We start from the raw sequence: 25,331 nt of genomic DNA on the forward strand, positions 1-25,331 counted from the left end.
TTCTCCGATAGGTGCGCTGTTAAAGATAAGAAATTTAATATAAAACTCCTATCTTATATAGCTAAGGATGTCCATGCTTGATCGAGCGAGTACGGTAGCTCGACCGATTGTTAATAGCGTCATTGAGATCGTTGTTTCTGTTGAAGCGTAATATTTATATTCAGTGAAGCTCTTGGAAGGGACTTTACATTTTGATAGAAGCATTACCCGCGGACGGGATACATTCATGAGTAAGTTTCTATAAGCTACTAATATCTAAAAATGCTCCCGCGATTTCTCGGGTAACCACAAACTGCCGCTCGCAAACGCTAATCATTTAAATGCAAAACCGTCTAATATTTGATACGATTATCGTTGATTAATTCTGGTAAAATCATACCAGAAATTTTTACGTTACGACAAAATTAATTTTCATTGCATTAAAAATTAATCAGATTTCTATATCTAAAGATATATATCATGTAGTATAATAATTTTCTTATTATTTCAATAATATAATCTGTCTAAGAAAACTTTAAGCTATTTTATGTACAATGTAATGTGTACATATTATTTGTTATGTTTATCAAATTAAAATTTATATTAGTGTTCGTCTAAAGTATCATTAATAAAATAAATAAGTATAATAAAAAAAATTAATGTGTGATTTACAAAAATAAGCTATTATAAATTTATATAACTTAGGATCAATGTTTTATCATCTATGCGTTCTGTTTTAACTGTTATATTATTTGGAGTTGTAATGCATGAATATTTTTATAATATGATTTACGAATGTCAATATTAATACTGTAAATATATTGTATGAAATATAATAATGTATATATATTTTAGGCATGAGGCGCAAGAGTGACAGAAATAAAGCTAAAGCAACACCAGAAAAGAAAGTTGAAAAACCAACAAGAAAATCAACTCGCAGGCGTGGAAAACGTTCACCATCTACATCACCTGAGAAGGATAATGTTGAAGCAACTACAGTGAGTGCTACTTGTACAAAAGAAACTGAAAAGTCTCAGGTACAGACACGTCTTCAGAATAAGGAATTAGAGCAGGTATCAGATAGCCATGAAGAAAAAGTTTCATCCACTGAAGGTGATATCAAGGCACAATCACCAGAGGCCGAGGAGGACAATAACGGTGATTCTGTTTGGAAAGTGGCAAGAGCCGATGCATCCCCCGGTGAAATACAAAAATTGAAGTTGTGCAGACAACGTAATACATCAGAAGCATCATCAGATGCCTCTTTAAGTAGGAAAAAGTCGAACAAGTGGCAAGAAAGTGGTGAGGGAGGTGCAGGGGAGGTTGACTCGGCAGATGAGCAGCTGGTATCTTGTACAAGAATGTCCAGTGGCATTGAACAGCCGTATGATCCCTCCTCTTCATACCCAGGTCAGGACTCCAACGAAGAGGTAAGTGATAGCAAGGAGATCCTGCCTGAAACCACTTCAGCCAACTTGTCTGACGATAAACCAAACATAGATCAACAAGGTGATTCAAATGAGGCTAGTTGTTCCAACCAAAATCTTCATAGCGAGCCCAGTAAGCCAAGTAGTACAACCACTCCAGCTCCTAATTCAAACGGCGATCATATATCAGAGGAAATAGTTGCTGATATTCCTAAGGAAGACCAGCCTGAGGAAACCATTGACCAGAAACCAACAGAAGTATTTAACAAAGAAGCCAGTGTTGAAAATGTCTGTAAAGAAGCTAGTACTGATGACGAAGAAGAAGACAAACGGAAAATGCATAAATCAGATTCATCATCTGAATCAAATGATGAGAAACATACTAAAATTGATTGCAGTAGCAACAGAACAGCATCGCGTGCTAGTCGCAGAAAGCATAGAAATAAATATAGAGATTCCTCTAATTCTGAAACGCCTGATTCCGAAGATGAACAGCCTGCTGAAAGGAAAATTGAAGAATCTTTTACTCACAAAGAAAAATCAAATACAATAGATATATGTGAAGAAAAAGATAAATCAAGATCTCCAGAACAAAAATCTAATCCTCTATTAAATAATATCAATATTGAAGTTGAACATTCCGAAATAACTAAACCAAAAGCTGAGAATGAAACTGAAAAGCAGGAGCACGTTCCATCGGCTGATTTGCAAGTTCAGGCATCAATGCAAAAACCTGCTAAAGTTAATTTGAAAAGATCATTGTAAGTATTATTTTGATATATTATATATCCTTGAAGAAATTAGAAAAATATTATTTTAATACTAATAATTGCTGATATATTTTAATATGTTTTCTAATGTGATTGTTTTAGTTCAGCACGAATATTGGCTGATAAAAATGATTCAAAAAAAGATGATAATGATCCAAATGCTAATAGTGAATCCAATAATCAAACCAAGGTATAATATCATTGTAATATTCTATAAATTTTATTTGATTAAAATCTTGATCTAAATAATAAAAATTTGTTTGGTCCAGGAAAATCACAGTAACGAAGATAATGAGTTTAAATCCGTACCAAGAAAGCGAAGATGGGGAACTGCATTATCCACGGATAGCGCACCTTCTTTTTCGATTTCAACAGACTCTCTCAAGGTATATTTACATGTAATATTAATAAATAAAATTTCTTTATATAATTTATATATTTAATAATTAATTCTATTAATATTATTTGTGTAATAGGCACTAGTGCCAGGTGCAAAACCATTATCGATCAATGAAGTACGTTTGTCGAAAGATGATGACGATGAAAGAGATCAAAAAGATAATGAGAAATGGCTTAATGATGATATTAATGATCAAAAGCCAAAAGATATTCTTGCGCAAAAGAATGGTGCTGCAAAAAAAGGAGATGGAAAAGTTGATAATCATATAGGTATAAAATTATGTTTTATTCACAATTTTACATAATTATTTAATAACAAAATCTTATTATATTGAATTTGAATTAATGGTCTTTAATTTTGATTTACTAGCAGCAAGACGAAAGATTTCTATTGTGAAAGAACCTCCGCATGTGAAGTCACCCAGTCCACCAGCAACAAAGCCAACAAATATTCTTTTGATAAAAAATCTGGTTCGTCCGTTTACTTTGAATCAAATTAAAGAACTTCTTTCTCGTACTGGTACGATCGTCGAAAACGGATTCTGGATGGATAGAATTAAATCTAAATGTTTTGTAGAGGTTTGTCAAAAATTCTCACTTAATTCGTCATTAATTAAAATTTAAAGTATAATTTTTTAAATGTTATTCTTGATTTTATTAGTATGCCAATGAGGATCAAGCGTTTGAAACAAGGCAAGCGTTACATGGTATATCTTGGCCCGTATCAAATCCAAAAAGACTTCATGTTGAATATGCAATTAAAGACGATATGGAATTGGCCAGAGAATTATCGAAAGATCAACCTGTTTCACGTAAAACGGAACAACTTTTAACAACAGATTCTTGGCAACAAGATTGGAATCGTGAAGAAAGAACAAATTCGGCGAAGGTATGAATAATTATTGAAATTTATATATATATGAAAATTATATCGACTTTTGAATATAGGTGGTCGTTGTTAGAGAATGGGATTTGGGTAAAGAAGATGGGCAACAGCATGTTAAAGAAAAAGAACGAGACAAGAAGGAGCAAGATAAGAAAAGAAGAAGAAGTCGGAGTCCCGCATTGGAAGCCCATCTTCCAGCTCCTGCAAGGAAATTTAAAAAGAAGGAAGATGATCCACCGCCAGCTAAACTTTTAGATGATCTTTTCAGAAAAACGAAGGCAACACCATGCATATATTGGTTACCACTTACGAATGAACAGGTAATTTTTTTTAAGACAGTATATTTAACCATTAATTGAGATTATCAAATAGAATAAAACTAATGGAGGATAAGGTTCTTCTGATATAAATCTTTCTTATGATTAACAAATAAGAAATTTACACATTAGTAATATTGATACTAACTTTTTTTTTTTTATAATTATTAATTAGACGATAAAAAGAGAAAATACGATATAAATAATTACAGAAGACCTTAAATTAGTGTGAGTGTGTGTGTGTGTGTGCACGTATATGTATATATGTATGTATTTATATATATTCGATATTATAATATTATGTGTGCATCTTTCATGAACGCAGATAGTAGTAAAGGAAGAAATGCGAAGACAGCATATGGCCGAGCACGCTCGCAGATTAGAAGAGATGAGACGTACTGAAAGAAGCAGAGACAGCCGACGCCGTCGTAGTCCAAGAAAATAGAAAATTTGCAGATCGCCATTTCCGATAAACGTACCTTTTTCCTGACGTAAACAGAAACGTACTTTGACGAACTTACATACAGGACATTTTTACATTTGTCGATTGAGAAAAAAAGAAGAAAAAAGAAAAAAAAAAAAATAATTTCAGCAACTGACAGTTCATCATATTCATTGAATTTACATTTTATTTTGTCACTTGTGTTATTAAGATTCATTTTTATTTTATTTGTTTGAAAATCTATAATGATGCTGCTGCTGCACTAGTGTTTTAATATTATTTGTTAAATGTTATTATTTCTTTTTGAAAACAAGTCACAAAATAATCTTATTATTATATGCATTACTTGGATTTTTTTTTTTTTTTTTAAGATTATTGGGTTTAGTGGGAACGATTAATACTTTTTTTCATTTTGATTCATTTAACGATAGTGAAAGATTTTCCTCTTGCATGGTGACGCTCCATAATTTCCTTCGTTCCTTGACACCTCAGCTTTGAGCATTAAACCTTACTTCTTACAGGTCAACAACATTTACTATTCGACAGAGTGGCGGTAACAATAGAACAGATTCGATAGTGTGGCACTGTGTTTTGATCATCTGTACAGGACAGGCACTGCATCATTTTCACTGCAAAATGCATCGTATAAATATGATGCAATAAAAACTATATTACTCGTAATGCTGCACATCACGAGTATACACACACACAACGTGGGATTCGTAAAAGAATATAAAAAGAGGGGGAGAGAGAGAGAGAGAGAAAGAGAAATTAATATAAAAAAAAAAAAAAAAAAAAAAAAAAAAACTATTGGTCGAATAACAAAAAGGACATTGTATTTGTGAAGCGTAACGTTGAATTGAGTTATTCGTTTTCTCTTTTTCTATGAAACGAACTTTAGTCAACTGTTTAAATCGACGCGCAGATAGCAATAATACTACGACATGAAAATTGCAATATTGTCGATTGATTAAAAATGTGAATGTGGAAACAGACACAAAAAAAAAAAAGAAAAAAGTTTCTTTCTATAATATCCACTTTCTTGTTTGCCTTAACTTTAACTCAAAGTTAATGGATTATGACCCTATCACTACAAAATGTGGTAGTAGAATATGAAAAACACTAGTGTGTTGTACCTGCCAAATAGTCGTGCAGGAAAAACACACATTGTATATATAATAATATTCAATATTCCATAATGTGACATGTGTAAAATTATCAATAAATGTAAAACACGATAGGACATGAAGTATCTTTACCGCTTACTTTTTACAGTATACCAATTGGGAGATTGTTATTTACCTGTAGATGAGATATAAACAATAAGTAATACTTTACAAAATATACATGTGTTCAGAAAGTGATACATTTGGCTAATAATTGATACCATTCTTTACTTCAAGTTATACACACACACATATATATGCGTATATATATATATATATATATATATATATATATACATGCACACACACACATACACGTATTTATATGCTTCTAATACTATTAACATCAAAAGTTTATTTGTTCGGTTTTAATGGAATATGTACATAAACTTATTTGATATCTTTATTCATATCAATAACATCATTAATACTAATATTTAAATGGCTTTAATTTACAAAATTGTTGTAATAATGTGCATATTGATTATACTAATAAAATAGTTCCAAATTATAAATACTATTAATAAGAAAAGAAAAATCGTTTACATTTTTTTGTTTGTTTTCAAATAGAGACATTTTTATCGTAGCAACTTCTCCAATTTAATATTAACTTTATAGCTTGAAATGATGAAAAAAAAAAAAAAAAGTATCTTTTATTTTATTAAGGTATATTTCTCGCGATAAATATTTAAATAGAATTAATATTATTTTGCTTGTTGATATTTATAGCAACTAAAAATCATTCTAATAATATTAATGCAATAATAAATTGAAAAAGTACAATGTATTGGAAACATAACAGTGGTACCTGTATTTTACTTTGTTTCTTAGTTTTGTGTAGGCCAAATACTGTAGGTAATATTACCTTCATAGACATATTCTGATAAATTAATTGACACACTACTAAAAAATTTTTTCAAACGCAATATCATAATATTAGATTACACTCATACGGAGCGCGGTGTGCGTGCAAGCTTGCTCGCATCCCAATATTTGTTATATAAAATTTATGAAGAAGAATGGTCGATAGTCGATTTCTATTCTTGGATATTTTCATATCTAAATTATCTTATGAAATTATGAATGAAATCTTAGTCAAATATTATATTGTAAGATAAATGTTATTTTTTACACAATAATATTTGAAATAAGAGGATTTGAATAACTTGAACATAAGTTATATATGAATAACAAATGGTCATTGTACTATCGGACATTCTTGTTATCATTCATTTCATCTTATTCAATCATTTTATCTTGTTGTACCACAATCGTTTTATATTTATACTTTTGGTTACTAATTGTCCAATTAGTCAACTTTTACAACACTGTAGATCTTACGCACAAACCAGAAGCAAGCAAAGAAACCTATTGAACCTATGGTAACATATGAATAAAATCATTTTCATTATTAAAATATTTAAACATATTTATTATTATATTATAATAATAATATATAATTAATGAATATTTACCTGTCAGAAGAAAGAATAGATAGACCATAATTAAAGTATATCCAAAATAAAGGAACGTGGATGTGGCATCTTCAATATCTAATTTTGTCATGAAGAAATGTATGCAGTAAATTAACAAATAAAATGCTGTAAATCCTGATGTTAAAAAGCTACGCCACCACCAATGGTAATCCTATATAAAAAAAATTTCTATTGTATAGGAGAAAAAAATATATTATAAAATCATAAGCTTGAATACGTGTGAAATACCTCTGCACAAAGATGAAAATAACATAGTAAGATAGTAGTTTCAGAGCACGTAATCACAAGTATTAAAAATACTAGGAAAAGGAATCCAAACATGTAATACACTTGGCTAGACCTAAAGAAAATAAGAATATAGAGATTTTATGTGAATTCTATTATTTGAATAATTAATAATAAGTTGTAAAATATTAATTACCAAAGTGAGTTAAGAATAAAGAATAACTGAATAAATATACATCCAAAAGGGAAAACACCACCCATTATTACGCCAGGTATTGGTTGTGTATAAAAATTTTGTTCTGGTATTTGTCTTGGTATTTGATTAGTTCTTACTGGATGTTCCAATGACTATAATTATAAATATTAAGTGAGAACTTGTAAGTATCGGATTCGTTTGAATTTTTATGTTTATATGCAATTTAATATATTTTGTTTATATATATTTACCCTTTTCTTAAATCCAAAATAAGCTCCAATAAATGTTAATGGAACGGAAACTCCGAACCATAATGCTAAAAGAGCAACAAGAGTACTGAATGGTACTGCAGCTGAACTGCCTTTTCCCCAAAAAATTAAGTTCATTATAAAAAATAAACCGAAGACAAGTCTGAAATTATATAAAAAAGAATATATATATATATACAAATATATATAAAAATATATAAATACACGCATGCCACACGTACACACGCTCGCACGAATAAATCAAATAATTAGAGATTTAATATAAAAAATTTTCTTTCCATAGATAAAGTCATTTTTTTTTTACCCAGGACTCAGCATTGATGTCAGCAATACATTAGATTTCCATTTTTCGCCACCAAAACTTTTATAAATTCGAGCAGCTACATAACCAGCTGAGGTTCCAAGACATACATATAATACCATTGCACATGTCATCAATGCTCCTCTATTAGCAGGAGACAGAAAACCAAAACAAGCAAATGCTGTAATCAATCGAAACAATACATCAGCTAATTAATTTTGAAAAAGGAAATTAAAGAACTTCATTATTTTTTTATTTTAATAATATACAAATTATAAGTTAATTTCATATATAAAATCATTGAATTATTCACCTAGTGTAACAAGAGTCATGAAAAAGACTTGTGTACCCGAACCAAGTAAAACTGAAAATAACATTCCTTTACGTGGTGGTCGGAAGACATCACCATGTACTAGTTTCCATCCAAATTCTTCCTGTGCATCTTCTCCTGACTCTATCTGGAAGTAGGCCTGCATTATCGCAACATAAACGTAAAAATATCATCATTTCATATAATAATATAATTTTGGAACCTTTCACTTTCGAACGAGTAAGAAAAAAAAAAGAAAAGAAAAGAAAAGAAAAGAACAACAGAAAAAAAAACAAAACAGAAAGAAAACAAAGTGAAGGTTTTCCAGAGAAGTGAATTATAATAATCACTTTAACAATGTAATTACATTTCAATAAAATCTTAAAAACATTGTCCTAGTATATCTGATTGTCACAATCTTGTATATATATATATATATATATATATGTACCTGATTATATCTCACAATATCCTTGTGCAATGTACGAAGCATTATCATTGCCACCATTCCAGATAAAAATAAGACAATAATTAATGAATTCAGGATACTAAGCCATTGAATATTTGTATGTGGCATTGATTCTAATATATAATCCCACCTGGATGACCATTTGATTGTATTGTCTTGCTGTAATTAGAACATTATGTAAGTAGTAATAAAATGATAATTAACAAGTTCTATTTTTTCTGTAATAACGTAGTTAAGAAAACTTACGGAAAATGTTACAGAATATGTATATGTTATTTCCAATGTTTGATCAGCAGGAAGATCACCATATGGTAATTCCATGGCTTTTTTGCCAGTACAAGTTAGGACATTTTCGTGTTTAATACTACGAGGAATAACTTTTACAGCTAATAGAAAAGAAATTTTTTTTTTAATTTATTTATAATCAAAATGGAGCATATTCTTTTTTCCTCTCATCAAAATTATGCTATATTATATCAATAAAGATATTACAAATACTTACAGATAATACGACCACCATTTGCTTTGAAACTTGTTCCCCATTCTTCTTTGACTCCACTGTGGTATGTTATGTTAAGATCTACGTGGTTGAATAAATAATATGTTTTTGGGTTGTGATATGGACCCTAATAACAAGAATATCAGAAGTACTCTTAAGTATAATATATATATATATAAGAAATATATTCTTATTCTAACATTATTAAATGAATCTATATATATATATAAAATATGTTGTTATCTAACATTATTAAATGAATTTTTTTGAATCTAATTATTTTTAATCATGCATACATTAATGCTACAGGCATCCTGTTGAGAACGAGCTTCCTTTGTAAAACAGCCCATTGGAAAACCAGTACTACAATATTGTTTTTCATCTTGTATTTGATAACACCATGTGACTGGCATATTATCTATCAAATAAAAAGATGAAATTAAGTAATAATATAATAATATTAATAACAATAAATTTCTCATTGTAGTGATATTTACCAATGATCCAATGATGTTGATAATTAAGCGCTATTCCTTTTTTAAGGAATTGCAACTTTTTTTCTGAAGCTTCATCTCCTCCTTTATAAACTTTTTTACATGCTTTCTGACAATTGACTGATTCCAAGAATTTCAACTGCAAGAAATATATAGATTATATTAAATATTATATTTATTGCAGTTTAAAGTAATTACATTTATTCATTTACCTTGTATGGAGAAGGGCGAATCCGTTCTCCAAAGACTACTTGCCCTAAATTTTCAACTGGAGATTCTTCTTTTTCCGCAGTGCAAAAGTCAAAACTAATGAAGAAAATTTGTTATTAAAAAGATATGATAAAAATGAAAGAGATTTTTCCATAATTTATCTAAACAATACATAGTAATATATAATATCTAGAAATCAAATGAAAGTTTTTTATTTTACTTACCGATCATATTCATAAGGTATAACATATTTCTCAGTATTCAGGCGATTAACATATAATTTGATTTCAGACTAAAAAAAAAAAAAAAATTGTATCAAAGATTGTATTAATTATAAAAGTGGTGTAAAATATACAATAAAAATATTTAATATTTATTTAATTATTAAATTGTTATAATTGTTATTAAATTTTACTTGAAACATTAAGATAATGCATTAAATATCTATAAAAAATAAAATTATAATGATATTAAGTGCCATTTATTTAATAAGAAAAATAATGTTAAAAGTATAATAATAATAATAATAATAATAATAATAATAATAATAATAATAATAATAATTGAAAAACGATTTCATCATGAAAAACGATACATTGTTTAGATTTATTTCTATTACCACATAAATATCTCGAATAGTAAGAAATGTAATTTTATGAATCGAAGAGATAAGATACTCAACATTAGAACAAAGTATCTTTATAAAACGCAAATAGACGATCTTAACCAAATATACGTAGAAAAAATGTTCAATGTTATTTTAGTTTTTTTGCATCGAGAAATTAATAAAAAGATAATATACCTTACAATTTTTCGAAGAATCATCATCAGTTTTACAAAAATTTACTGGTGCTAAACCGGGCAAGTAAAACGCTGATATTTCAGTAACTACGTAGAGCGTACACAACAGCCATATCGATGATAATATTCTCGCCATTATTATTCACTTTTAATATAAAGTATCTATTGTCTACTAAAAACGTATTTTGGATACTACATCAAATAAATAGTCGCAATACTTCATAATAATTCCCGTCCTGTAACTCCGTTACATACGTTTGTCAATCGCATGGAACATTATATCGCAACGAACATCAAATCTCGAAAGGTGCCATGACACGTCATGCACTCACACGATCTAAAAATTCTTCGTGAACTAACATCGTTCAAATTTCCCGCCAATTTATGATGCTTTTTTTTAACAATTTATTAAAACAAAATAAAAATTATATTCAAATAAAAAATTTGTTTCTAATGATATAAAAAAATTTAATGCATAGATTGAATGATTAAAAGTAAAATAAAACTGTCAATCGAATTATAATAATAATAATAATAATAAAAGATAGAAATTAATTTTTTGTGAAAATTTTTTTTGGAGAATAAATCGAGTAAATGTAATTTAATATTTATATATTAATTAAAAAAATTTAATATACAAATGTTAATATAATTGAAAATTAATAATAATTAATCTGAATTTCCATCTAACAATAAGAATATGAACTTTATTTCAGGTATTTATTATACAAGATGGCGTTTCTCAATCAACGATTAGACTCTTGTCGATGATTGTTACCAAAGCAACGAATAAATATTAACAAAACATTGAGATCCGATATGACTGCGATTGAAATATTTTCGAGTTCTATTTACTATAAATATAGAGCTAGAATATATTCTTTAAGTTCTTTAATTGTGTTATTATTGGTTATGATGTCAATAATTACTCCGTTCTTTCTAATGTTTAATACAGGAGGTATAAATTTTAATATAACATTATTGATTTTTGCTTTATTAGAACATTGAAATTGAAAAGAATATCAAGTTTAGTTTGCTTTTAGGATTTTGGATAAAAACAAAAACTCATGCAGAAACACCAGACATATCTTTCCAATATAAATATTTATTACTAATGGAGAGAGGCATAGAAATGGCCCCAATAGTTTGTTCTACCTTTACTAGCTACAAAGAGAATAATATTTCTGATGATTGTTTAATCATAAAGGTTTTTATTTTAATATTTTTTAATTTATCTACTTTATATATATATATATATATATATATATATATTAATTATATATATATATTATACATATATATATATAAATTTATATAAATATATATATATAAATTTATATAGATATATATATTTAAGGTACAAGAAATAGATACAAACAACGATGGGAAGAAAGATATATTAAAGTTTGAAGCTCAATTTTATACAGATTCACCTATTAAGAACATAAGGTTTTTTTTATTTTTTGATTTTAAATTAAAGGTAAGACATTAGTTAAGTTAATACATATTGTTTATTATACATCAATGTAAAATATATCTTTTTTGATAAATATTCTTTTTTTAATAGCAAATTTTGGAAAGCTCTATTCAATCATTAGCAATATTTGATCATACATTACATCAAGATGAACAAAAGATTTATTTTATTGCCGATTTGGAATTAAAACAGAGAGGTATTCTTCATAGCGATCATTTATATGAGACATATAATCATAGTATAGAGTTGTCAGACCGAACATTGCTGCAATTGCTATCTCAAAGTGTTAATAAAAAGTGTAAGCATTATATTTTATTTTGTTTTCAAAACTATAAAATTTATGAACGAATTTATATATTTTTGTAATCTATTAGTTTCAGCTGAAATTACTAACAGCCATGTAATCACTCAATCGGGATTTTCAAAGGAAGATATGATTACAATTCAAGGAGAATTACATTACAAAGATCATTTAATATATTATCAACCTAATTTGTGGGAAGAATTAAAATGGGCATGGATACAGTATATATCATGTTTTATCGTATTTGTTTATTTAACTAATTATATTCTAACATTTTTATTCTCAAACCGATATTTAAATTCGTACATTGTAGTGCCGTGGAAAGTTAAATAAAAAAGATAATAATATTAAATACACACATTCGCATTTCGGCAATTTCGTAAATTAACGCCCTGAACGTAGCCGATTAATTAAGAAACCAACGTTTCTTATAATTTTTTTTGAATGAATATCTTTTTGTATATTTTACATATACACACATAAAAAATAAAATGAACGTATAATACAATGAATATTATTGAAAAAGAATATAAGTTCGTTTCATTTGTTTTTTTGACAGCGAAAGAGGCGCTTTGAATGGATCGATATTAGGAAGTCCAGGCGTTTCTTTTGGCACGAAGCAACATTACCGACTATGTCAACCCTTCCAGGCATTTATCCATATCTCAACAAGGCGTCCTACTCTGTTCAATGAGGGTGGAGATTGCGCTGTACCGCGTATGTCACTCGTTTGTTCCATTCGCAAATACGTATACACCGTAGTCAGTATAACTCCTATATGTTAAGCGTTACTTACTACTCCGCATTATTTACTCTCCATTTCTCTTGTATAGGGAGAATAAAGTGAGCGAGTGAGTGATTTTAAAACCTTACAAAGAAGAAATTCACGTTGTTACGAATTTGACCGGCGGGGAATCGTAGAAAAAATGGATCATGAATGACGAAGATATGCGACTCGTTACGCATTATGTTAAACGAAGATAATATTATTGAAAAAGGTGTTAATATTTGTATAATTAATTCTATTATCATTTTTTTTTTTAGTTTTTCTTTTTTTTTTCTTTTTTTACATTTTAAAGACATTACGCTTTTCTTGTGTTTTATAATAGATTTCTTTTGTTTGCATGGATGTTCTCAGTTAACACTTACAACTTTTTAATCAATTTATTAAAACAAAGCGTTCACTTTGCCGATTATATTGTATTAAAAAATATTTATACAAAGTATTAAGGACACGTTTCAAATGAAATTCCTGTTGATTTTCGAATAATTTTGTTTGACAATTTTGCGATACACTTTGTACCAGCTTAGATTTATTGTAGGACCGTTATCGGATAAGATATCCTTTTGAATCGACGATATCAAAGACGGCAGTGACGAACGATTCGAAAAAGAAACATTTTTATATCTATCGTGACAATTCAAGTCATGTCTACGAGATCGAAGGAGAAAGTAGTTGCTGCCTTTCGGAAATTATTCCGATCATCGGAGAAGCTTGCTGAACAGGAAGGTGGAAGTGATAGCTCGACAAATTCGCCTTCCAGACGATTACTTAATCGTCATCATCATCGACCTGATGCGGTCACGCCGTCTGATGGTTCCATGCCTGAAAATCCAGGCAGCAGTCATACCGCACATGGTAGTTGCTTCTTCAAAACAAAGAAGTCTTCCAGTACTTCCTCTCAGGTAATTCATTTTATAATTGAACTACTTTTAACCGAAGATCACAGTCCTTTGAAGATATTTAAACTGATCACAAATTTCACTACTAAGGAAAGAATTTTTGTTCATTTGATCTCATAATAAATTTATAGGGTAACATCCCAGAGAAAGTTAGATTACGTCGTTTGATGAAAGAACTCAGTGAGATTCAAAGAACTCAACATCGCCGAGATGCAACTTTTACCGCCGAGCTCATCAATGACAATCTATTTGAGTGGCACGTGAGACTTCACAAAATCGATCCAGAAAGCGAGCTAGCTGCCGACATGCGGGAACTCGAGATACCCTATATACTTCTTCACGTAGTCTTTCCAGAAAATTTTCCTTTCGCGCCACCTTTCATGAGAGTAATCTCGCCGAGAATTGAAAAAGGTTTTGTCATGGAAGGTGGGGCTATTTGTATGGAACTTTTAACACCTAGAGGATGGGCCAGTGCATACACTATCGAAGCTGTTATCACGCAGTTTGCTGCCAGTATCGTTAAGGGACAGGTGAGGAAATAATTCACATGTATTCACTCTTCTTCGCACGTATATTTCTAATGTATATACTTTTAATGTTTGATAAAATATACGGTACTACTTTACGTGTCACTTTATTATTTAATTATTCTTTTTTTTATTATTTATTTTTCTTTTCTTTTTCTTTTTTTTTTTTTCGAGCATGTTAAACTATAGATTAAATTTTCTAGGGACGCGTTGCTAGAAAACCAAAGACCAATAAAGAATTCAATCGGCGATCCGCTGAAGAATCTTTTCGAAATCTCGTTAAAACTCACGAGAAATATGGTTGGGTTACGCCTCCGCTTGCAGAAGGCTGATTTTAATGATCTCGATCGGGTAATAATCATCTCAATCATTTAGTCGGTTCTATTTTCAACGTTCTTACGTTGAGTTTATTATATTTATCAAATTGTTCTATTCAGATCGTAGTTGTACGATTATCGAGTTTTCGAAGATATTGGATAAGAAATTTTTATCGAATGATATAAAAGATCGAAGAAGTTTAGGGAAGGCCGATTTTTCTTGTTTATATTTTTTCTTTTTGTTTTTTTTTTTTTTCAATCGATACGTTCGAAATAATTGAACAAAATGTGTGATGCACCATTATCTATAATTTTTTTTATAGAGTTTTGTTATAAACGTGCATCTTTTGTAAATAATTTAATGAAAGAATATCGTGTATATTATATTGAATTATTATCGTGCTGGATCATGATTTGAGAAAATCTAGCACTTTTGATTATTGTGTTTTTCTTACGAAAAATACTATAATCACGCAGTTATTATACATATTTATTGGATAATATATATTTTCCCACACTAACTTAGAACGAGCGTACGATGTTCTTCGTAAAAGTCAAATTAAGATCACCGTTTTTACATGTCGATTTCTCTATTTATGTACTAGTCATATAGAATGATCGTACAAATATATTTAAAAACAGAAGAAAAAAATATATATATATATCTATACATATATAAAAAAAGAAACATTAGAATATTTACGTATGTGTTATTCGTTGATACATCTTTCAAATGAAATGTTTTTGTTTTTCTTTCCTTTTTTTTTTTTTTTTTTTTTTTTAATCTTCGTCGTTAAAGAGAAAGAGAGAAAAATATTTCCAATTAATTTTTGGTATAATCTCAATTTTGACAAATTATATTTTAAATAACTGTTTATTGAACTTTATCTTCTTCGATTTCTTCCAATATTAAAAGTATTATAGAGAATATTTTATATATATATATATATATGATATATATCATATATATATATGATAATATATATTTGTAGATTTTGTTGTTAAAACTGCACAGATTTTAGAAAATTCTGTTATATACATACATACTTATATACATACAATATATCTTTGAAGAAATTTTTTCAACTTCGGTAAATATTAATAGAAAATATTGAATTTTTCTGGGATACATTATATCGGTACCAATTTTTCAAATATTTGGCTGATTATGGAACGGTAATATAAATACTGTATATGTGCCAAATAAGAACTTTCATATAAAAAATTCGAAAAGTTCGACATTTTTGGAAATATACAATTACCACGTGCAATTTATTATATTATAAAAAAGCCAAAAAAAAATTTGAAAATTGCCAAATATATCAATTCTGCAAACATTTAAGAAATGCTGATTCTCAATGTATTTTAACGTAATATATATATATATATATATATATATATATATATATATATATATATATATGTATATATATATAGAGAGAGAGAGAGAGGGAGAGGGAAAGAGAGGGAGAGAGAAACAGATAGAAAAAGAGAACACATTTTATACAAGTTTGTCTTTACTGTTAGATGAGCATGGGTGGCATACATAAAAATTGATGTTGGAAATATTACATATTCCATTAGTATAAAAAAAAGGAAATTTAGCAATCGATCACACATGTGTCGGCGATAGAAAAGGAGTTGAAAAAAGTGATTTTATTCTACATTTGCTCTGGATTATGTATATTACAATTGAATTATATTAAAAATGAGTATAAATACACAACCAAAAGGAAAAAAAAAGAAATATTAAAAAATAACGCTTATACATTTATTTGACTTTTTATACCAACTATCTCATTTATACATATACACACTCATATACCCACACACATGGACGCACGCAATATATATATATAAATATATATATATATATATATATATATATATATATATTAATTATTAACATAATATTCATTTATATATCGAATACATATTATTAAATATAAATAGACAAAACATAATTGACTCGCAAAGGCTGATGATGTAATATTTACAATTATTATTTTATGTAAAAAATTTATATATATATATATATATATATATATATATATATAAGATAATTAAGATATATATCTTAATTATCATATATATATAAGATAATTAAGATATATATCTTAATTATCTTTAGCAAAAGAATAGATTATACATTATTCAATTGATTGTTATATGTACAATTATATATGATCAAGCAAAATTTATCATCAATCGCGTTTGCACGTAATATATAATATTAAATATTTTAATGCATTATTAAATACTTTAACTATATGCAAAACATTTCAAGATTTATTAAATAATGCATGAAAAAGTTATTTTTGCATAAAAGTATAAGAAATCGCCTCACATTCATATAAACGATTTAAATAATTTAGTTATTTTTCTTTTCTTGCCTAGTTAAATAACGTTAAAATAAAAAATCTTTTCAACAATTTTTAAATTTTACAAATTTGGCAGTACTTTGGAAGCATCATTGACACTTTTGATATATATATATATTTATAAAATATTCATAATTAACTTCATTCACTCATAATCATTCATTATATTTTATATATCATTAATTATTATAGCCAAGAGGAACTTCCATTAATATAATAATTATTGCATACAAAAAAGAAATATTGCTCCTTTAGGTCAGTTTATCGTTTATAAATATATATATTCGCATTGTCTAGAGAAGACCATAAAACGCACTTACCTTTTCAATCATTTTTCTCTTCTTGTACGCACAAAAAAAGTTTCGCGCAAAACATGTTAAAATTATCTAAAAGTCAATAATTTATTTTAATGATGTATTAAAATCCAATGAAATTTTAATTCTATATATTTAATATCACATTTTTATATATAACTATAAATTGATTGAGCAATACTTACGTGAAGCTGACACTAGCCAAATTGGTTTGTTTTTCCAGTATATAAAAATCGAATATACAGGAATTCCAGATAAAATAATAATTATTCCTACTCCTACTTCCCATGGTGAAACGTAGCAAGGAAGAATAACCAAAAATGTACAAATTATGAAGAAAATTACGGGTAAAGCTATAGATACCTAAAGAAAAAAAAAATAAGAAATAAAACGCGCGCCCATACGAACTTGTATATTATTATGGATAATAGTATAATAACAAATTTCGTATTAATGATACTTATATGAAATAAACTGTTTAACGTTTTTAACTGGAATATCTTGGAAACAAAATATAATTACATAAAAAAATGATTATATAGTATATCGGAAATTTTTGATATTAGAATGGAGGAAAAAATATTTCCAGTTAGAAACATTAAGTGAAACTAATAAATTCAATTACAAAGAAAATTAATTACTCTAATTTTAAATAATATGTAAATTAATTATAACATATTAAAAAATTAATTATCAAATGGAATACCTTTATCGGTCGATGAAGATCGGGCCTTTTGTAACGTAGCCACAAGAGGCCAGATACTGAGAGCGTGGTGAACAGTGCTTCAACGAAGCTAACATAATTGATCAGCACATAGACATCCTCTATGATCAGAAGTGCCAGGGTGATAATGCACTAGAAACGGAAATTACAGTTTAACGTTTAAATTGGAGTTTGCGATCAAGTACAGAAAAATTGTTCTCTCGTGTCTACAGGTGTAATTAAATTTTTACCAAATTTATAATTAGTATCATTTGTGTTATTTATCATAAGACATAATATATATACAAACATATATATATATATATATGTATGTATGTATACGCATATATGCATATAATACCTATATAAGAAACAAATTGATATTTATTCACATTTGTTTGGACTCGTCTCTTTAATATTATATATATCAATGCAGTATTAAAACGTTAGAGTCGACCTCTAGGTCATTCAGGTCAAATTACATTCTCACAAACGAAGGAACAAAGACGAAAAGGAGACTTCCGCCGTCTATCATTAAAGACACGGTCAGCGACATGAAAGATCCAATTTATTACTACCAATTAACGTATCGCAAAACAAGATGATAGTTGAAATCTCGAATGTCTTATGTGTTACTTAGATAATAATGGTATTACTATATCATTAATTAATAATAAATATTACTCACTTTTTTAAACAATTAGAACTTATTTTAATAAATAATAAAAATTAATGATGGTGAAACTGTGAATTGATTTTTAATTTAATATTAGTTACATATTTACCATTAATAACGTATTAAAGTTATTTGCTTTAATTGTTATTATTATATATAAAGTTGATAATTGTTCTTTTTTTTTTACATAATAATGTACCAATTGTTTCGTTAAAATTTTTATTAAAATCGAAGAAAAATACTTACCAGAAATATAAGGGAAGGCATTGGTGTCAAATTTTGTACATTAATGAGTGCTATGGCAGTAGGCAAATGACCGTTACGTGCCCCAACGAAAAATAATCTTGAAGAAGCGAAGATTGCACCGTTTAATGCACCGAATGTTGAACATGCTACGAAAAACGGCATGATCCATGACATTACTCCTAATAATTTATCACCAAAAGTCTGAGAAAAAAATAATCGTATCGTAATAAAAAGATTAAAATCTTTGTTTTCCAAATATTGAATTAATTAATTAAACAATTAAAAATCAATTAGTCGGATGTTTAATGTAAATGAAACTTACAACAGCGACTGCGTTCGATGCAAGTATCTCATCTTGCGTCAAGACAACGAAGTATGCGACATTTGCTAAGACATAAATCACTGTGACCAATGGCAAAGATATGCATATTGCTTTTGGAAGATTTCTGTAATATTCAAGTAAATATATAAATAAGATAAAGATTAAACATATTTTTATATTGCTGTAAAACCTTATAAATTTGTTAAATCATATTAATTAATTATCAGATTATCAGCAAAGACGAAAATTAAGTTGAAACAAAAATTCGTAGCATATGGTAATCGTACATATACATACATCCATCCATACATACATACATACATATAAATATACATACATATATATATATATATATACATATATATATATATATATGTATGTATATATATATATGTATTTACTTGTAAGGATCTTTCAATTCCTCTGTGACAAAATTAAGATAATTCCACCCAGAGTAGGAAAATAATCCTGAATATATAGCAAGCGCGATATAACCAGGTTGCGTATTTGTTCCAGCCATTGGTTGATGAAAATTATCTGTATGACCAGTACAAAGCCACCAGAAACCAGCAACCATGATGATGATCAAGGCAAAGATCTTTGTACCAGTAAATATATCCTGAACCCTTGTTGCCCATTTAACATTATAACAATTAATTGCAGTTAACAAGCCTAGAGATAATAAAAGAAAATGTTATTCTTTTGTTTCTGTTGATGATGATGATAATCATTTTTTTCAATTTTTTTATTATATCTTACATGTAACGACTGCTGCAAGAAGTCTTACAGCTGCATATGGTGGCTTACAACCTGGCCAAGCAGGTTGTAAAATGTATTGTGCAAACGTAAGTGCAGTAATAGCGTTTCCGGTTGGAACGAGAATAAATAATGCAACCCATAGATAAAGAAATGCTGGTAATGATCCAAACGCATCGCTAATATAGGCATAGTCACCACCTGATTTTGGTATCATCGTACCTGTAATACAAGAAAAAAAATATAAAACGGCTGTGATATTCAGGCATGATTATGTACATATATAAATACATACGCGTATAGTAACATGCATTAAAATGTAAAATCGAAAGCAACGAGCGTGATCATTATATTTGTTGAAACAGTTAAAATGTTAGCTCGTAATTATATAAATTATATGAACGGTTATTTCTTTATTAAAGATAACATTGAAGGAATAGATCTATCATGTCGTTATAGTAAATTTTCGGTTTTTTCTTTCTTTCTTTCTTTCTTTTCTTTTTTTTCTTTTTTTAATAAATCTGCTGAGAAGACTTTTATCTAAAAAAAAAAAGGCATTTAAGATATAGATTATTTATTGTTATCTTCGTAGACGTTCGATTTATAATTTATCGACATTTTTTCGGATAATAACATCGTTTATATTCCATAATGTATAGATAATAAAAATTTCATGATTATTTATTTAGATTATTAGAAAAATATTCTTATATCTTATCTCTTTTAGTAAATATAACTGATATATAATATTTTCAATCTATATCGATGAGAGAACGAACAGGTGCAATTTATAAATTATTCGATCTATATGTATATAGATCGAATATACATATATAGGTATACATAAATATACATAAATATAGGTATTTATATATGATGAAATATCAATAATAATAATTAAATAACAAAATTGTATAAACAAACACAATATTTTTTATAAGATATCATTATTGAATTATTATGACTTTTTTCTCAATTACTACTAGCCGAAATAGTTTTTGTTATATATTTATTTATTTATTTTTTTTTTGTTTTTTTACGAGGACTGTAGTTTTCCTTAACTTACAATAAGATGATGCAAGAGTTTACAGTTCTATCACTTGCCACTATGTCATAAAAACAGTTCGAATGATATAACTATTAACTACGTATTTGCAATATTATCTTTAGTTTTGTCATCATATTTAAAATTTTTATCAATACTTTATTATACATGAAATAATGTATGCAACTATGCATTAGATAATAAATAATAGATAATAATATATAAATATAAATAACCATAATATTTTATTCTTTTACTATGCAAATACAAACTTTTCGGAAGAAATTTATTCGATTTAATTTATTTAAATAAACTTTATTTAAATACAATGATTTAAATGTTGATCTCATTATTCTGGAAAATGTATAATTAATGAAATAATATCGTTTTTATCGCTGAAAATTTGTGAAAAATATAGTTATCAATAACGTAAAATATAGTTCTAGATTCATTACACCATAGTTCGTGTCATAGCAACGCGACTAGACTGCAGTAGAGTCGACGTTTTGCGGCCACGTGTATCTCGACATATACAATATGTGCGAATTTCTAAAGAACATATGAGTGATTTGACGCGGGAAAATGTATTAAATAAAAAGAAATTAATTTTCACTTACCTAATTCGGCATAACAGAGAGCACCGACAAGTGAAAGTAAACCAGAGAAAATCCAAACGATGAGAGCTTGGCCAACGCTGCCACTATTAGTAAGGACTCCTTTAGGTGAAACAAAAATGCCAGCACCAACGATGATACCAACGATTATTGCAACGCCATCGAGTAATCCTAATTCTTTTTTCAATTTCACACCACTGTCTTTATTCTTATCTTCGGAAATATTTTTTTTCGAAGTATGAAGCACCATCACTTGCCTTTCGGCTGGTGCTACTTTGTCCGGCATTTTTAGGTGATTATTATTATTTTCAAATGAAAATGATTCAATATATAAGAGAATATTAAATTAAGATTTTTTCGGCAACGTCGTTTTGTTACGACCCACTCAAAGGTTCGAATTCTTGTGACCATACCTCTTTCAAACGTACATACAAACGAAACGAACGCGTGCTCTTCGCACATGTGGTTCTGACGAGCTTTACGGTGGGGGGAAAGTATTGGGTGGGTGGGAGGCAAGTATCAGTGGGGAGAAAGCCAACGTTCGGTTCACTTCGTTGGTCACCGCCGAAACGAAGAACGTCAACGTTCGGCTTACTTCATTAGTCCCCGCCGAAATGAAAAATGCGCGCTTCCCTACTTTCGTTTCGTTCCGTCGCTATTCGGATTTTTTCGGATAACCTCGGCGTTCTTATTTTCCTTCGAGACGCGGACATATCTCAGTCGTATTTCTTCCTTCACCGCATTTCCATTATTTTCATTTCTATTTTGTAGATTACATTAGTTTTTTTTTTCTTTCTTGTAAACTTAGATAATTCTTAATCAAAGTTTATACATTTATCAGTGGAAAAGAAAAAATAAAAGATAGATTTTTATTGTTGAATTATGATTATATTCGTTACTATTATATATTCATTTTCTTATCTATTTTTTTTTGTTTTTATTTCCTTTTAAAACAGAAGTATCTATCGACGATAATACAAACATTGTATGTAAATATTAGCTATAGAATTGGATATATTTCTTTTTCTTTTAAGAACTTGTTACGAAGAAATAGAATTGTCTCGATAGAAACATCTCAAAAATAAAACAGTTTCCCGCGTTGAAACATTAGGTGATGCAATATCCATATGTACCTGCATTCACCGTATCGATTTTCTTAGGACTTCTGTATATTTTTCAAGAAATACATATGTACATACACTTGATATTCACGTAAGGATAATTTTAATTTCCACAAATGTAAATATTTTAAATAGAATTGATTTATTCAACGTAATAGAGAACGTATACTTGATTGGATTTTTTTCGAAAATCACATAAGTTTTGAATGCGCATTGCATTAAAATAATACGTTGCTAGTGCATCACTTCCGGCAGTAACATATCAATCCTTCCATCTTTATTCATCCCCCACACACAACTTCACTTTTATTTATATTTCACGAAAATTTCCATCGCACTATTATTATTATTTAGTCAAAAATATTTGTGTATAAACATATTTATGTCTAAATATACAACAACTATAGATTATTATAGTCAAATTTCTATAAAATGATCGAAAACATAATATTCCTTTCACAGACATTAGATCGATTTTTTCGATTACGAAGGAAATATAACGAATCAATAATCAAAAACATCGTGATCTTCCGGTGTTTATCCGGATGTTCACGATTTAATGAATTTCTCGTGAATTTCGCGTGAAGCATATACGTTGACGGGATTAGAAATACTGCGTGTTAACGCTTCAACGATGGTCTTCTTGGGGACACCCATTGGTAACATTGGCGTCGATATTTAATCTGATGATTGACAATATACAACGATTATTTTTCAAGTTTCATATATACTACGCCTATGAAATGACCGTTGCGAGTGCCCAGTGACGCACAACTTTCTATCTTTCCGTTCATATCGAACTTATCGTTAATTGATTTGATAAGTATTAATTAATTTATAATGTTGTCAAACAATGTATGTAATTTTATTAATTATATTTCATATAAGAATATCAGTCAAATTTATTTTCTTTCTTGATCTTTTTTCTTTTCAATTTGTCATCCTATATTTTTATTCGAACATTCTTTAATTCATGCATTTAATACGAATAAAAAGTTATTGTTGCGAAATATGTTTTATGTTACGTAATTACATATATATATATATATATATATATATATAAACTATATTAATTTAATTGTCTTTTCTTTTTTTTTTAGTTTCGATATGGGAAAATAAAATGGTTGCAAACCACTGCATTGAGAACTTCCGTTACTCGTTTCTCCCCCTTTTATTCTTCTTCCGTGGCCGCAGAAGTATGTTTAGAATTATTTTGTTTAATGCCAAAAGAATCGATCACCGCAAAACTTACCAGCAAACAAACAAACAAAGTACATTGATTTTTGTAAAAGTTATCTTTTTGTACTACTACGTGGTAAGACTAATGATTGAGAATAATTATCATTTTTCTTTTGTTTTGTTTTTTTTTTTTTTTCATTTCGTGTGAACGAGATTTACATAAATTTGAATTATAATTGGAATTTTATTTTAATAATAGAAATGATAAATTGTTGAATTAAAAATTAAGATGCTTGGAAGCTATATCACGGAAATTATCATTTGACTTTGCAGAAAAATATTATCACTGTTACAATTAGTATAAAACGAAATCTGACACATGTAATTACGTAAGTATTTTATCTCTGTTTGCAAATTTGAGATGTAGAAATGAAGCAGATTTGTAGCGTTTATCTGGTCAATTCTAAACTGGATTATATTTTATAATCCTACGAAATATGAAACTCGTCATTAGTTTGCTTAAAAGATTAGTCGACATGAGAAAATTTAATCAAGTAAATCTTGCAATTGTAAAGTATTTATATTAAAAGAAATTTTTTTTGTTATTTCTTTTAAAAAATACTAATAATTATCTATACCTGTCGATTAAAAAATAAATTAAATTTATGAATTTTCAAGTTTTGAGCAATACAATAATTTGAATAATATATTTAAACAATGTTCAAATATTATTAAATTATTATTTTATTACTTTATAAAAAGTTGAAATTTTTAATCATGCGTTTAATTTGGTTAAAGTTGTTTTTAAGCTTGGTCTGAAATACCGGCCGATCTTCTAATAGAATTGAGTTTAGAATAAAAATAGCACTTCTAAGTAAATCTTAGAAAAGATCTAGCCCGGATTTTTTAAATACTTAAGATTTTTAACCAAATAATTAGAAACTATGATAAAGTTCATCACAATTAATATTATATTGTTTAAAATCTTGTCATGATAAATTATATTAAAT

At 28.0% G+C, this 25,331-nt stretch overlaps 5 protein-coding genes and 1 long non-coding RNA gene across 16 annotated transcripts; 4 read left to right on the forward strand and 2 right to left on the reverse strand.

Moving 5' to 3' along the window:
* Window positions 1-73: 73 nt before the first annotated feature.
* Acn (apoptotic chromatin condensation inducer acinus) lies at window positions 74-5,197 on the forward strand. 3 transcript variants are annotated; one of them, XM_035883803.2, is made up of 10 exons: window positions 74-230; window positions 835-2,167; window positions 2,279-2,366; window positions 2,446-2,562; window positions 2,653-2,845; window positions 2,946-3,154; window positions 3,237-3,464; window positions 3,524-3,781; window positions 4,104-4,253; window positions 4,742-5,197. In XM_035883803.2, the coding sequence occupies exons 1-9, from the start codon at window positions 227-229 to the stop codon at window positions 4,221-4,223; spliced, it is 2,550 nt and encodes an 849-aa protein (XP_035739696.1). In that variant the 5' UTR covers window positions 74-226; the 3' UTR covers window positions 4,224-4,253; window positions 4,742-5,197. The 3 variants fall into 3 exon arrangements, with proteins under 3 accessions (XP_035739696.1, XP_035739695.1, XP_035739697.1); XM_035883802.2 differs by having other exon boundaries at window positions 4,104-5,197; XM_035883804.2 differs by having other exon boundaries at window positions 2,949-3,154; window positions 4,104-5,197.
* TM9SF2 (transmembrane 9 superfamily protein member 2) lies at window positions 5,117-10,991 on the reverse strand. 2 transcript variants are annotated; one of them, XM_035883807.2, is made up of 15 exons: window positions 10,658-10,991; window positions 10,080-10,147; window positions 9,858-9,951; window positions 9,649-9,784; window positions 9,448-9,569; window positions 9,155-9,278; window positions 8,899-9,038; window positions 8,635-8,811; window positions 8,187-8,331; window positions 7,877-8,054; window positions 7,555-7,714; window positions 7,304-7,455; window positions 7,111-7,222; window positions 6,862-7,033; window positions 5,117-6,763 (listed from the first exon to the last, which is right to left on the reverse strand). In XM_035883807.2, the coding sequence occupies exons 1-15, from the start codon at window positions 10,790-10,792 to the stop codon at window positions 6,696-6,698; spliced, it is 1,983 nt and encodes a 660-aa protein (XP_035739700.1). In that variant the 5' UTR covers window positions 10,793-10,991; the 3' UTR covers window positions 5,117-6,695. The 2 variants fall into 2 exon arrangements, with proteins under 2 accessions (XP_035739700.1, XP_035739699.1); XM_035883806.2 differs by having other exon boundaries at window positions 8,187-8,343.
* A 396-nt stretch (window positions 10,992-11,387) lies between these two features.
* On the forward strand, window positions 11,388-13,405 carry LOC118449351 (transmembrane protein 231-like). Of its 6 annotated transcripts, none has more exons than XM_085662790.1 (7): window positions 11,388-11,614; window positions 11,700-11,863; window positions 11,999-12,136; window positions 12,224-12,431; window positions 12,508-12,658; window positions 12,997-13,198; window positions 13,271-13,405. In XM_085662790.1, the coding sequence occupies exons 1-7, from the start codon at window positions 11,476-11,478 to the stop codon at window positions 13,277-13,279; spliced, it is 1,011 nt and encodes a 336-aa protein (XP_085518916.1). In that variant the 5' UTR covers window positions 11,388-11,475; the 3' UTR covers window positions 13,280-13,405. The 6 variants fall into 6 exon arrangements, with proteins under 6 accessions (XP_085518916.1, XP_085518918.1, XP_085518915.1 ...); XM_085662792.1 differs by having other exon boundaries at window positions 12,997-13,154; XM_085662789.1 differs by lacking the exon at window positions 13,271-13,405 and having other exon boundaries at window positions 12,997-13,231.
* Window positions 13,297-15,602, forward strand: LOC146872387 (ubiquitin-conjugating enzyme E2Q-like protein 1). Its single transcript, XM_085662794.1, has 4 exons — window positions 13,297-13,435; window positions 13,760-14,123; window positions 14,252-14,650; window positions 14,851-15,602. Exons 2-4 carry the CDS (start codon window positions 13,866-13,868, stop codon window positions 14,977-14,979), a joined length of 786 nt encoding a protein of 261 aa, XP_085518920.1. The 5' UTR covers window positions 13,297-13,435; window positions 13,760-13,865; the 3' UTR covers window positions 14,980-15,602.
* Window positions 15,603-17,171: 1,569 nt separating this feature from the next.
* mnd (L-type amino acid transporter minidiscs) lies at window positions 17,172-22,307 on the reverse strand. 3 transcript variants are annotated; one of them, XM_085662698.1, is made up of 9 exons: window positions 22,025-22,166; window positions 20,658-20,902; window positions 20,366-20,584; window positions 20,008-20,278; window positions 19,607-19,730; window positions 19,285-19,485; window positions 18,366-18,515; window positions 17,845-18,022; window positions 17,172-17,731 (listed from the first exon to the last, which is right to left on the reverse strand). In XM_085662698.1, the coding sequence occupies exons 3-9, from the start codon at window positions 20,577-20,579 to the stop codon at window positions 17,670-17,672; spliced, it is 1,200 nt and encodes a 399-aa protein (XP_085518824.1). In that variant the 5' UTR covers window positions 20,580-20,584; window positions 20,658-20,902; window positions 22,025-22,166; the 3' UTR covers window positions 17,172-17,669. The 3 variants fall into 3 exon arrangements, with proteins under 3 accessions (XP_085518824.1, XP_035739701.1, XP_085518823.1); XM_035883808.2 differs by lacking the exon at window positions 20,658-20,902 and having other exon boundaries at window positions 17,175-17,731; window positions 22,025-22,307; XM_085662697.1 differs by lacking the exons at window positions 17,172-17,731; window positions 20,658-20,902 and having other exon boundaries at window positions 17,845-17,937; window positions 22,025-22,307.
* Window positions 22,308-23,872: 1,565 nt separating this feature from the next.
* On the forward strand, window positions 23,873-25,255 carry LOC118449352 (uncharacterized). The gene is made up of 3 exons (XR_004840376.2): window positions 23,873-23,997; window positions 24,243-24,457; window positions 24,581-25,255. It is a non-coding gene; the product is annotated as an uncharacterized LOC118449352 (long non-coding RNA).
* Window positions 25,256-25,331: the final 76 nt, after the last annotated feature.

The sequence above is a fragment of the Vespa mandarinia genome, chromosome 19, assembly GCF_050613455.1.
Source record: "Vespa mandarinia isolate Hongniang chromosome 19, ASM5061345v1, whole genome shotgun sequence".
Taxonomy (NCBI): domain Eukaryota; kingdom Metazoa; phylum Arthropoda; class Insecta; order Hymenoptera; family Vespidae; genus Vespa; species Vespa mandarinia.

What these genes read in the sequence shown, in the direction of transcription:
- Acn (XM_035883802.2), top strand. An exon ending in GTTAATTTGAAAAGATCATT is followed by an intron (nt 2,168 to 2,278) that starts GTAAGTATTATT and finishes TGATTGTTTTAG; the next exon opens with TTCAGCACGAATATTGGCTG. An exon ending in AAAAGTTGATAATCATATAG is followed by an intron (nt 2,846 to 2,945) that starts GTATAAAATTAT and finishes TTGATTTACTAG; the next exon opens with CAGCAAGACGAAAGATTTCT.
- TM9SF2 (XM_035883806.2), bottom strand. Translation starts at nt 10,792, where the DNA reads ATGGCGAGAATATTATCATCGATATGGCTGTTGTGTACGCTCTACGTA. An exon ending in TTCGCCCTTCTCCATACAAG is followed by an intron (nt 9,785 to 9,857) that starts GTAAATGAATAA and finishes TATTTCTTGCAG; the next exon opens with TTGAAATTCTTGGAATCAGT. An exon ending in CATGACTCTTGTTACACTAG is followed by an intron (nt 8,055 to 8,186) that starts GTGAATAATTCA and finishes GATTGATTACAG; the next exon opens with CATTTGCTTGTTTTGGTTTT.
- LOC118449351 (XM_085662789.1), top strand. Translation starts at nt 11,476, where the DNA reads ATGACTGCGATTGAAATATTTTCGAGTTCTATTTACTATAAATATAGA. An exon ending in TCTAATGTTTAATACAGGAG is followed by an intron (nt 11,615 to 11,699) that starts GTATAAATTTTA and finishes GTTTGCTTTTAG; the next exon opens with GATTTTGGATAAAAACAAAA. An exon ending in TTTTTGATTTTAAATTAAAG is followed by an intron (nt 12,137 to 12,223) that starts GTAAGACATTAG and finishes TTTTTTTAATAG; the next exon opens with CAAATTTTGGAAAGCTCTAT.
- LOC146872387 (XM_085662794.1), top strand. Translation starts at nt 13,866, where the DNA reads ATGTCTACGAGATCGAAGGAGAAAGTAGTTGCTGCCTTTCGGAAATTA. An exon ending in CTTCCAGTACTTCCTCTCAG is followed by an intron (nt 14,124 to 14,251) that starts GTAATTCATTTT and finishes ATAAATTTATAG; the next exon opens with GGTAACATCCCAGAGAAAGT. An exon ending in CCAGTATCGTTAAGGGACAG is followed by an intron (nt 14,651 to 14,850) that starts GTGAGGAAATAA and finishes TAAATTTTCTAG; the next exon opens with GGACGCGTTGCTAGAAAACC.
- mnd (XM_035883808.2), bottom strand. Translation starts at nt 22,307, where the DNA reads ATGCCGGACAAAGTAGCACCAGCCGAAAGGCAAGTGATGGTGCTTCAT. An exon ending in TCTCTGTTATGCCGAATTAG is followed by an intron (nt 20,585 to 22,024) that starts GTAAGTGAAAAT and finishes CTTGTATTACAG; the next exon opens with GTACGATGATACCAAAATCA. An exon ending in ATCTTCATCGACCGATAAAG is followed by an intron (nt 18,023 to 18,365) that starts GTATTCCATTTG and finishes TTTTTTCTTTAG; the next exon opens with GTATCTATAGCTTTACCCGT.